Source organism: Condylura cristata, unplaced genomic scaffold, assembly GCF_000260355.1.
Source record: "Condylura cristata isolate star-nosed mole 26May11 unplaced genomic scaffold, ConCri1.0 scaffold00026, whole genome shotgun sequence".
Lineage (NCBI taxonomy): Eukaryota > Metazoa > Chordata > Mammalia > Eulipotyphla > Talpidae > Condylura > Condylura cristata.
In genome coordinates, this window is record NW_004567127.1 from 27,132,790 (window position 1) to 27,145,718 (window position 12,929).

The 12,929-nt window shown below is 35.6% G+C and overlaps 1 protein-coding gene across 2 annotated transcripts in view; it reads right to left on the minus strand.

Annotated features, from left to right (window-relative positions):
- The window catches only part of GABRG2 (gamma-aminobutyric acid (GABA) A receptor, gamma 2), a 94,862-nt gene that overhangs the window by 63,534 nt on the left and 18,399 nt on the right, over positions 1-12,929 (minus strand). For both annotated transcript variants that reach the window (XM_004689806.2, XM_004689807.2), the window contains exons 2-3: positions 3,473-3,624; positions 391-458 (exon numbers count right to left, since the gene is read on the minus strand). In XM_004689806.2, the coding sequence (XP_004689863.1) occupies positions 391-458; positions 3,473-3,624 (220 nt within the window). The remainder of the gene's footprint in view (positions 1-390; positions 459-3,472; positions 3,625-12,929) is intronic.

A 12,929-nucleotide genomic window follows, 5' to 3' on the forward strand; every position in this document is an offset into this window, starting at 1 on the left:
GAGAGGGAGGGAGAGGGAGGGAGAGGGAGGGAGAGGGAGAGAGAAATGGTGTCACCTATATGAGGAACACAAAGAAACCAAACAAATTTTAAAACCAACTCTTGAAAGCTGACCATAGAGCTGAGGTATCCAGAGGGTAATGGAAAGGGACGCAGAAGAGTGAGAACAGAATAGGGAGAGACCACAATGGACTATAGTGGAGGGCAATGGGTGCTTTGGTGGTGAGCAGGCTACAGTTACTGTATCTGAGGGGACAAATTCTCTACTTGCAAAATACTAACAAGGATGTAAACCAATAAAAAATTCTGAACCCCTTATGGATTTTTTTTCCTATGACACTACATTTCTCCACTAATGCATAATAAAACAGACAAATGATCAGAAACTTACCATATTGATAGCATTCACTGGACCAATGCTATTGACATACATATCTGTGTGAATCAATGTTGGTTTCACTGTAAAGAAAACCAGAGAGTAATTTGCATATGGAAAAGCAGACTATTTTAGTCTTTGTTATTCTAGAAATATTTATTTTGCTGCATTAACAGTGATTTATTCACAACTAATTTGGTGTCAATAACTAATTCACTGCATTTCAATAACATTTTCAAAGGAATATCTCCTTTAATATATCATAATGTTAAAAACTAATTGTCTTAAGACCATATAAAAGTGGGGCCCTCCCTGGTAGCACAATGTGTTCAGATGCAGCACTGCAAACTAACTGCAGCCACCTCAGTGCAAGTTCAATCCCCATGTGGGAGGTGACCCACATGGCACAGGAGCCTGATGCTCCCCTCAGCAGTGTACTTCGTTGATCTGCCTGTACTGCTCCCAATTCTGTCTCTGGTGAAGCCTCTCACCACTTCTACACGTCTGGGGTCTACAGACCCCAGTTCTGTATGCATAAATCTTAAAAAAAAAAAAAAAAACTTAAAAAAAAAAGACTATTAAAAATGATTAAATCAGACAACATTGCTTAACTTTGTATTTCTTATTCGTATGTTGAGGTTTGCCATTTTCCCTTCAAGACCTGGAATATATTGGGGCATTGTAATCTGATTCATGAGGAAAATAAGTAGTTAGTGGTGAGCCAGAGAAAAAAAATGCATAAGAAACATGAAGTATGCATAAAGGCCAGTGTGTGCTATGAAAAATTTTGGAAATATCACTCTCTTTTGGTTTCTTTTATGACTACTTTATCCTTATATATTTCTACTGCACAAAAATCAATCTAACTTAATGGCTTAATGGATTTTGTGTCTGAAATAATATGAGGAAACCATAGGGAAACCCAATATATACCGATTTATCAAAGAGGACTGATATTACAAATCTGTAGTATTATATCTATGGGCAGATGCATGTGATTCATTTTCATCTAATGCTTAATGAACAAGGATTCATTGTTTTTCAGCCTTTTGGCTAAAATCAAGTGTAATGAACAAGGATTCATATTATCATTCTGGGCTGAAATTCAACAAGTACATTTGTCTCCTTTTACCTATATCCTTTAAAAGTGTTATGCCCTGCCACTCCCTGGTGGCGCAATGGGTTGCGATGTGGCACTGCAAGCTAGCTGCAGCTGCTTCAGTGCAGATTCCATCCCCAGACCCAGAGGTGATCCACATGGTCCAGCAGTCCTCTCCTGTCCTGCTCCCCTCAGCAGTGTACTTTGTTTATCTGCCTGTTCTTACCCCACTCTGTCTCTGGTGAATCTTCTCACTAAACCTACATCTCTGGCCTGTGCCCCAGTTTTGTATGCATAAACAAATCTTTTTTTTTAAAAAAAAAGTGCCATGGGGCCCTCCCTGGTGGCGCAGCGGATTAAAGCACTGCATTAAGAAACTTAAGTCACTTTCGCATGAGTTCAATCCCCGCCTGCCCTGGAGGAGATCCACATGGCGCGGCAGACCCCTCCTGACCCGCCCACGGCTCCCCTCAGCAGTGTACTTCGACGATCTGCCTGTTCTGCTTCCCACTCTGTCTCTGGTGAATCCTCTCACCCTCCGCATCTATGGCCTGTACCCCCAGTTCTGTATGAATAAGTAAATAAATTAAAAAAAAAAAGTGCCATGTCACATCTTAAAACAACTAGCAACAACAAATGTTGGCGAGGATGTGGAGAAAAAGGAACTCTCCTAAACTGCTAGTAGGAATGCAAACTAGTGCAACCATTATGGAAAACTGTTTGGAGGTTTCTAAAACTGCTAAAAATGGAGCTTCCCTATGACTTAGAGGTCCCACTCCTAAGTATCTATCCAAAAGACACAAAAATGCTGATTCAAAAGATATTTGCACCCCCATGTTTACTGCTGTTTTATTCACAATAGGAAAGACATGGAATCAACCCAAATACCCAAAAGTAGATAACCGGATTAAAAAGATGTGGTACAGATACACAATGGACTATTACTCAGCAATCAAAAAAGATAAAACACATGCCTTTTGCAGCAACATGGATGGAGCTTAGTGAAATAAGTCAGAAAGATAAAGAAAAATACCAGATAGTTTCACTCATAGCAGGAGCATGTGAGGGGGATCAGAGGGGATAATAATAATAATAATGAACAACTATATACCAGAGACATTTTATGGGGATGGAGTGGGGAATAGGATAAAAAAGGGGGCTGGGGGGAAGTGCACTGGACTATGGTGATCGCACACAGGTGATTTGGTGATGGGAAGCTCATGGGGATTACAACTGAGATGCAAAAAGGCACAAAATGATGTAAAAATAAACTACTATATTATATATATATATATATAAAAGTGCCATGACCTACTTCTCTGCAGTGGACTGACTTCTTCACTAGTTCCTGAATTTGCATCACTGCCTTCACCTCAAAGAAGCAATTTCTCTGCCTTTGAATTTTTGGACTTGACCACTTGACTTGCATTGGTTAATAACATACAGACAGAAGTGAGTGTGTTAGTTCTAATCCCAGGTGTGATGCCTATAAAAATATTTCTTGCTTTTTGCTGTTGTCATGAGAAGGTTCCTTTTGTAGGATGAAAATCCCGCTTTCCCAAAGAATGAAGCCCCAGGCTGGCTTAGTTTAGATCACTCCCAGCAAAATGTTAATAAATATTTTTGTATGGCTATGAGATTTTGTGGTTGATTGTTATGGCAATATATACCAGTATTTATTTTCCTTGCTATTATTTGTTTGTTTTTCTGTTACTTCAGAAAGAAGTTGTCACTTTTTTCTACAGTCTTGTCTGACATGTCCACAACTAGGAAAGTATGTGTTCCTAGCTCTCCTGTTTCACTTGTCTTTTTTTTTTTTTTCATTTTGCATTTGTCAAATGCTAGGCTTAAATGCTACTTATACATTATCAATTTTTCCAAAATATAATAAAAATGCCATTTGAATCTTTCTATTCTTTAAAATGCACTGATGTTTTCTTCTAACGTGGCAGTTATTTTATGTTTCATCTCTACCATACCACAAAAGCTTTAACGTACCTCCTATATCAGGTCGAAGCTTGTTGTCATATCCTTCCAGAAGGTTGTTTAATATGACTGTGACATCACCCTCAGGGACTTTTGGAGTCAAGACCCATGTCTTGTTAGAAGCATAATCTTCATAGTCATCATCAGATTTTTGGCTAGTGAGGCTAGGTAAATTAAAAAAAAATAAAAAGAATGGTTAAGAAACAACTAGACAACACCCCAGTTCATTTTTACCCATAGATGAATTACAGTAAAGGTTATCCCTTGATAACCCATAAGCCCATAAACACACACACCAACATTACATGTAGATATGTTAAAATGCATCGATGCAAATTAAAACCTCTTAAATTATACTCTCCAGTTTTCCATAATGTTCTATTCTTCCATCTATAAATAAACTATGTCTTACCAGTTATATATGCTTTTTCTATAGTTGATGTTCTACCTACCTATTTGCCTGGCCTTATGAAGAACTTCAAAAAAAAAAAACTATCTTTGTAAAAGTAAGCCTTCAATGATCATAACATAGACTAAGCATTCAGGCATAGTGTCTTCTTCCTTTGAGAAGTTAACTTGTTCCAACCTATTAATGAAAGTAAGAGACTGATAATTAGATTCACTCCCACAAACCGCCAGACAAGCCTCTCCCCTCTCAATTGAACTAAGGAAAGCTCAGTCTTGCTGCCTTTTCTTCCCCCAGGGTGTGTGTATGTGTATTTTTCCCCTTCACTTGCACTGAAGGCAAGGGCGGTTCATTTATCTTCCATTGTTAAGAACCTAGTACTATGCAGAAAAAATGTAGTTGCAGACTTCAAACTACTCTTTATTATAGCAACAATACTAACCTTAAACTCATATTGATGGTTATGTGCTACAGTCATAAAAATGAAACTACCTATTTTGAGTGATCAAAAGGTCACATAATACATTGTTATTTAGTTTTCTATGCCCCAACCTGTTCAAAAAACCCTCTACAATCTGATGAGAAGCTAAGGCTGACTTTGGAAGGACAATGAAATTCCTATAGTTTTCCCCTCTCTGCCCTAACATCCAATCCCTTCCCCATCATGTTTGATGTGGTTTTATCTTCCAGATCTAGAGGCAACCCAAAACCTTGCACAAGTTGCAATTTTCATTTTTATTAGCCCTAGGTGATAATGGTTACTTCTGTGGTTAATGGTTAAATAAAAAATACAAATGTAAAGTAAGAAGTTTTCCACCACTTGCACTTTATTTCTGCAAATATATGGAATAGTGTGAATAATTATCAAAAATAAAATCACTGCCACATTATTCTGAGTATATATTCTAATTATGATCACCTTTCTTCAATGATACTTCATTATCAAGATATGCACACCTATGCAAATACTGATATACATATATAAATGTACATGTGTTTTATAGTTCAGTTGAATAGATGATTATTTATGGCAGAATAAAAATGTAATCAATCTGATTTAAGAATGAGGATGGGATAAGAAGGTTAAAAAGTAATCGCCACTACCATGATCAACTTAGTAATCTCTTTTACAAGATTTAAAATAAGAAACAGTAAAACTGAGCCACACATCTACATAAAATCCAACCTAGCTGATGTATTACATCTTGCAGCTACCATGGGAACTTTAAAATTTTTTTAATTTTCACAGGACACCCACAGAGTAGAGTATATGATGGGCTAGAGAAAACCTCATCCAACAATCAAAAAGAAGGGCCCCCATTTAAGTAGAGGCCAGTTCTACTAGGAAAATCCCTGTTGGGCCTCTATTTACCATTTCTCCTAAGCATTCATTGGTGAGCTCCGTCTAATACATCTCTTAACCTGTGACCCAAATATTTCTCACTTAAGAAATAAAAAAAAAAAGCTGACAGATTTTCAACTCTGTCTACTAGTTTATGGGGAATGGTTGGCTTGCTCAGTGCCATCCTAATAGAATTTTCACAATGGACATTTACTGCTATTTTAAGTATTTCTGTATAAGTGCCTTTTCCAGAAAAAAAAAAGCCCTTTTTAGACAAATTCACCCTGTTACAATTTCTTCAAGGGAAGGGAGATAATGTAGTCAATCACTAGGTTTGCTTGTGTATGACACCTTATCCTAATTATCACAAGATCCAAGCACAATGCACCTGTATTACTGACATTATTATTTCACAGAACAGGAAGATAAGGGAGTCTTGCTTCCAAGGAACATTACTTCATTACTTTTAAGAATTGCACAAGTTATTTTTTTTTCTTTTTTAAGAGTTTTTTTTTTTTTTAATTCATACAGAACTAGGTGCCAGAGGTGCAGGGGTGATGAGAAGATTCACCAGAGACTGAGTCGGGAGCAGAACAGGCAGATCAATGAAGTACACTGCTGAGGGGAGCAGGGGGCGGGTCAGGAGAGGTCTGCCACACCATGTGGGCCAGGGATGGAACTTGTACTGAAGCCGGCTGTGGCTTGCTTGCAGTGCTGCATCCTAACCCACTGCACCACCAGGGAGGTGCACAAGTTATTCTTTTACAGTAACAGCCTATTGGGTGCCAAAACAATAATGAAATAGTTTGTCTCCACATTAAAGTATCGGTGACAGATTTTGTTTTATATTTAGTTAAGGGTGCCTAGTTAGCTACAGAAAGATAAAACAAAGCAAAGAAATCAAGAACCTATTCTTGGGAGTGAGGAAGAACCAGGTCTGCTTTGTGGATTTATGTGTTTCCTCTGTTGCTTACTTTATGAACTTAAGCAAATTATTTAATCTCATTCATTTTCAAAATGGAGTTAATGCTAATACTCATATAATATCTTTGCATGAGGTTAAGAGAATGCTTATTGCACACTTAGTACATACCTGACACACAGCTGAAACAGTATATAGATAGATGTGTGTGTGTATGTGTGTGTGTGTGTAAAATAACTGCTAGATATGTAATAACAGCTCTAACCATGTAACTTACATCCAGATCTACAGAAGCTGCTCCCAGGCTTTTATTTAATATGAGCTGAAAAGAACTAAAAACAGATGTTTTCCAGAAAGAAAAAAATAATGAGCCCCTGCATTTTAAATAAATAAAGTTTTTATTTGCTAGAGATTTCCCAGCTGAGGTCTAAATTAATGGGGCTGATGTAGAATCTGGGACTGTTTCCAGATATGTCTTTAAAAGAGAAAAAAATAACTTCTCTCATTCAACATCAGCTGTTTCTCTAGAATTCTCATTTCTAGATGGGCTATCAAGGATCTTAAAGACTGACCACTACTTAGAGCATTCTATGGAACTGCCCATATGCAAATGCCTAGGCAGAGATTGATAAGGATTCAAGAAAACTGACCCTACAGTTGAGTGGGTTGAGAACAAGCATAATTGAACTTCTAGTTAAATGCATCCATGTGAGTGTAACAGTCTTTTGAAGTGATTATTCCTTAGCACAGTCATACTGATGAAACCAGTTTACTCTTAAGTATGCCTGTGCACATTCAACCATGCGATAGGGTGGATTTATCAAACACATATTGCAAATTTCCTGCCTTAGCTCTTCTGAATCTGAATATCCACGTTGTAAATTTGATTATCCACTATACTCCCATCTTTACAGTTTTTCTGCATGATTTGCATTTTTTGGTATTATAAGCATGCAACAAGTTTGTAATGAAAACTATTACAGTGGCCCTCCCTGGTGGCACAGCGGGTTAAAGCACTGCACTGAGAAGCTAAGGCCACTTCCACGTGAGTTCGATTCCTGCCTGCCCCGGAGGTGACCACACAGCGTGGCAGACCTCTCCTGACCCGCCTGCTGCTCCCCTCAGCAGTGTACTTCGTGGATCTGCCTGTTCTGTTCCCTGCTCTGTCTCTGGTGAAGCCTCTCACCACCCCTGAGCCTCTGGCCTGTACCCCAGTTCTGTATGTACAAATAAATAAATCTTTAATAAAAAAAAAACTATTACAGAAAAAAAAATACTGAGTAGATGAGAGTGCTTTCAGTTACATAAGTCTATTTATTTGAATTTTGCTATACATTCTAATATTTATCACTAAAAGTTTATGAAATTTTAATTTTTAAACCAGGTTTTTCATATTTCCATGCATTCAGTAAAATTCTAAGTGTGTGTGTGTGTGATATTGTCATTGTTCTTTCCCAGGACTGTATAAGAGCAAGCATATGGAGATATGCTTGTGATATCATTCAGATATCTTCGATCCACTGTTGTTTGTCATCATAAAGACAGTATATATGTATATATACATACATATGTATTTATATAGGTGTGTATATATGCATATGTGTGTGATATATGTGAATATAAACATTTTTTCTCTGAAAGGGAAAAAGTTGAATTTAAAAAATAAAAGCTCATTTATTTTTATGCATGGAATGCTTTAAAATTTTTTGTTTCATGCCTTTGTAACAGTTTCATTAATATTTTTTGATACAAATTTTGGTTTATTTTTTACTTTATAGGTATAATAAATCAAATGCAGGTTACTTTACATGTCAAAATAAATCTTTCAAGACATATGCCAGCAAAATTGAAACTTCTGAATATTTTTCATTAAAAACTTCCATGCACTGATTTTTTTTTTAACTGTTGATATTATCGCCAATGTGAATTTCTACTGCTTGTATTTCATAAATCACTATTTCCTTTTACTACACTCACAGGGACCCCTTGCTACTCCAAATACTCATAGTAGAAACCAGGGGAAATTCCATAATCCCAAATAAATAGTAACAGAAGAATTTCTTTTCCTTACTTCATCATGTTACTTGAGAATTTGCTGGGTTCAAAAAACCCTGGCCTCACTCCAGTACATTTGCATGTATTCTCTCCATGGGCAATCTTATCTTCTCTCTACCTTCCAAATATTTGGTATGACTTATTTCTTCTTCCCTTTTAGTTTTCAACACAAACATCATTTCCTTATAAACATCATTGTTTTATCTTCTTTATCACCTTATTCACTCTTGATATGTTCTAGTCAGCTCCTGGGTCATTTCCATATCGTATCTTTTGCTTTGATTATCTGCTCTATACTCTATAAATTCCACCAAAGCATTTAACTAAGTGATTTAAGATTTATAAAAGTATTAGTTTTTTTGCTAACAAATTTTCCTAAAATACAAATGCAAAGTCAGTATTTAGGGCATACTATCAATGACTTTAAAAACTTCATACATCCCTCAAAATTTGAAATCTCTAATATCCCAAAAATAATCCCCATTTTACAGATAAATAACCACAGTTTACCAAAGTCAAAATGTTTAACCAATATGTGTTGTAAAACTTAAAAAAAAAAAAGATTCAGGGCCAAAGAATCTGCAACTGTACACATGTCCAATGATAAGATCATCTAAAATAAACGGCTGCTCAAGCTCATTTTCCCTTAGGAAAATAAATTAGTTTAAGTCTGAGTCCAATAAAAGTATGGCACCTTCAGCACAAAGTTAATAACATTCAGATTTCATAAGCTTGCCACTGCAGATACTGATGATTTGATCTTTCCACACCAAGGAAGAAAAGCAGAGCTTGCAATTTAGCTTAATGGATGTGATAAGCTGCCCCACTTAAACTCTCTCTTGGCTTTGAAAGCAAAACATGCTGCAGGGCAAGGCAGAGATATATGCTAGTTCATTTCAAAGGATGTCCCCTAGCCACTGTAGAAGGTGGCAGTGGTGGAAAGTATAGGAATAGCTATGATAGAAGAGATGTTCTCTTGACTTAGAAACTGTCCTTGGAAGGAGGGGACACCTCTCTGCGCTATCCAGGACTGGAAGCTCTTGAAGGACATTATGGTATTCAGTAAACTGGAGTTTCAGGGTGCCAGACGTCCTTTCCTATAGGGCCATTAGTGATCTGTGGGATTCTAGACCTCTCAGGGGAGACGGGTAAGAGTCCTGCGCATAAGGAGTTGGAAAAGTGTGTACACTTTTGTGTATATGCGAGAACTGGGGCAGTGTATTAAATCTTTACATATTGTCACTTCTTCAGCTGAGCCTAGTTCAAGATAATGCTATTAAACCAACAGCTATCAGTAAGTGTGTTTATTTGAATCAATTATCAGATGTATATACTCCAATGTGTGAAATGCAAACTGTTTATTAGCAGTCACTAATAACCCATATCAAATAAGAATTTGTGGACTTTCATTAGCTAAGATGAATTTTATTGCAAGTATCAGAACACCAAATTGGGAGGCACTGGCTCAAGTAACTATAAAGCATTATGTAGGATGAGTTTCATGGTATTTTGATTCAGCTTGTCGACTATGTATTTAAAAACTCAGATCCCTTCTATTGCTTCTATCCTTCAGTTCTCCATGGTGGGAGCTTCAATCCAAAGAAGACTCAACTATGTGGTCATAAGATGCTGGCAACAATTAACCTCTATCCTTTCTTCCTCCCATCCAGAAAAAAGTTAAGTTTTTTAGGTCTCCCCAAAATAAAGAAATACCACACTGTTCTGAAATTCCCCAGAAAGTTTCATTCTGTATATCACTAACATGTTAATTCATGTGTATGAAACCCACAGAATAGACCCCCACATTTGATACTGATCCATTCTACAGACACAATTTCATAGTGAACATACTGTAATGTGTACAAAATAATAAACTGATACTGTATAGTCTAAGACAGCCAAATTTGAGAATTTTGGCAAATAAATTATGTAAGACTGTCTTATACAATAAAAACACAAAATCAATGAATGTGACCTGACATGGATGGCATTTTCCTGTTTAAGCCACAACCTCCAGTGAGGGCTATGGTTGCTTTTCCATCTTTCCCTCCTCACCTTAACGAGTCCAATTTTCTTTCTTCCTTTTTTCATTTTAAATATGTTTACTCCCTCCCATTCCCAATTGGTATCAGTGAAAATTCATTAAAAAATTAATTTTAGTAAAGTAATTTATATTTGAAAAAGGTTATTTTGAATTCACTAAGAGCTTGATAATGGAGTGGATGATAAAAAATAATAATAAAAAAAAACTCCTTGAGCCAATTCACTAACTTTTAAATCATTATCAATTTTTTTATAATTTGTTTTAACTTAATTGAAAATTTCTTTTTAATATGTTCCTTACACTACACAGTTCCAGTTCAGCACAATATTTTTACACAATTCAAAATCTCTTTCATGAAAAAATATATTAAAGACTCAAAAACATTTCTACATTAAAAACAAAACACTGTGTACCCATTTGACAAAAGATTTTCAAACCAATACTCTGATTGTTTTGTATGCTAACAGTTATTCAACTAGACCAGCCACAACTGTCCCTCACACATGGTCTGGTTAGCTGCAATCAAAATGTGAATATTAAATTATAAAGGAATTTATATTTTCATAGGCAGGACTCATTGTAAAGATATTTGATCCTACAGTGGTATGATCATCAAGTATGAGTCTGTAGTATCTATGGCATGAAAATAGGACTGAATTGATACTTTTAAGCTGATTATATAACCAAAATCAAAGACAGAAACATCTTCCCAAAAAGCATGAGGACCTCACTGATACCAATTGTGGGTAGAAAGGAGTAAACATTGTTTAAAATGAAAAAAGGAAGAAAATTGGACTCTTTAAGGTGAGGAGGGGAAAGACGAGAAGCAACTACAGCCCTCAATGGAGGTTGACGCTTAAACAGAAAAGGCCATCCATGTCAGGTCACATTCTAGAATCATTAACAATGTCCATAGTTTCAGAATGATCCCTCTTGTTTTATCTCTTCTACAAAATAACAAGTGGGAGAATGTGGAGAAGCTAGAAAGCCTACACAACTGAAGGCAACAGTTTGACTCTGTTGCTAACATGAGTACTCATGTCCCTATAACCCAGAAAGTTCATCCCTAGATTTATTTGGTCCACAAAGAAGTAACATGCACATGTACCAAAATGGCCATGGCAGAATTACTGGTAATGAAAATGAACATAACCCTAATCAACAAAAGGATAAATTGAATATGATAGATGATTCACACACTGACTACTTTATAAGGAGAGAAAAGCAAGCTTAGCACTTTGGGCAGACAACAGTATGTAATTATAATGTGATAACATTCGGTGAGCTTTCTTGTATTTATTTTACAGTGTTTTATGAAAAGTGAAATTGATTATCCATTTTTTTTTACTTTTATTAAATAAAGTGCATTAAGTAAAATAACTATAATAAAAAAAAATACTGGCCTGATAAAAATTAATAACTGAAGACAAGATCAGGCGGCCCTGACATGTGGTAAAACAATGCCTTAGCAAATTCTATTAGTGTTTCAATTAATCAGCATATTTTTGAGATTCTGTTGTGCAAGGCACACTGGAAGATAGAAAGTGAAAAGTACAATGCTGATATCAAAACATGTTTAGTCTATTTGAGGAGACAAATACCTGAATAGCTAGGAAAATGCAACACTTAAATAACAATGCAACACAACAATAGAAATTTTGCCACATGGCAGAACATGATTAATAATTTCTTTCTGCCAGCACCTTCAACTTGAAAATATATTTTTTTTTCCTGACAAAGTGCAATGGTATTCACTTCCCAGTCTCAGTTTCTGTGATAAGGAAGATGTTTTTAAAGCATAAAACACTTGGGAAACTGATAAAACTTTTGATTCTTCTTCTAGAAAAAACTAGAAAGTTAAACATTTAAACATACAAAATAGTTCACACATTTATAAGGAAGCCTTAAATGGACAGGAGCAACTGTATACTTTTTCATGATAGAGAAAGAAAAGTTAACGTGACCTGGGTCAGGATACTGTAAAGGTCAAGGTGTGTGAAAATGAAGACTGATTGCACACATGTAATATCTATATACAGGTGGCTTGCACTTTCCAGTGTATCACATTCAAATGCATTCAAAATGTATTGAAAATTCATATCCCTCTAGTCTGTCCCACTCTGTGACAGCAGGGAGTAAGATATTAGAATTGTGTCTTAATAAGCATCTGTTTGGAAACATGGAACTAATTTTTTTCAGTTTACTGAAAAAATACACTTTCACATAGAATTTTAAAATGTGCACATACATTTAAGTGACCATGGCTCTAAAGAATTTTTTTTGTCTTCTTTTTTCTTTTTTGATTTCTAAGATTGTGCTATAGCCTTTAAGTTAAAGTTATACAAATTTTCAATCTGTCTCTGTGGTTATGGCCAATTACAGAAATCTTTGGTTTTCATTACTCAGCTGTTCCTGTATAAAACATTATCTCAAAGCTAAGGTTTCACTGTCATTTAAAAACTTATATGTTAATTTTCCTTTACTTTGATTAAAAATTAAACTATAACTTTAAATCAATGAATTTTTTGAAAATACTGACAAAGTCTTTTGGAAATTTTCTAAGACTGAAATGTGAAAAAAAAATTCTAAAAATTTAAATATCTCCTGGGCAGAAAAAAAAATTAGATATATTTCCCTCTTACTTCTTTCAGGCTTTAAATGGGATGTTACCTTTCAGGGTTTTGTTGCACACACATTAAT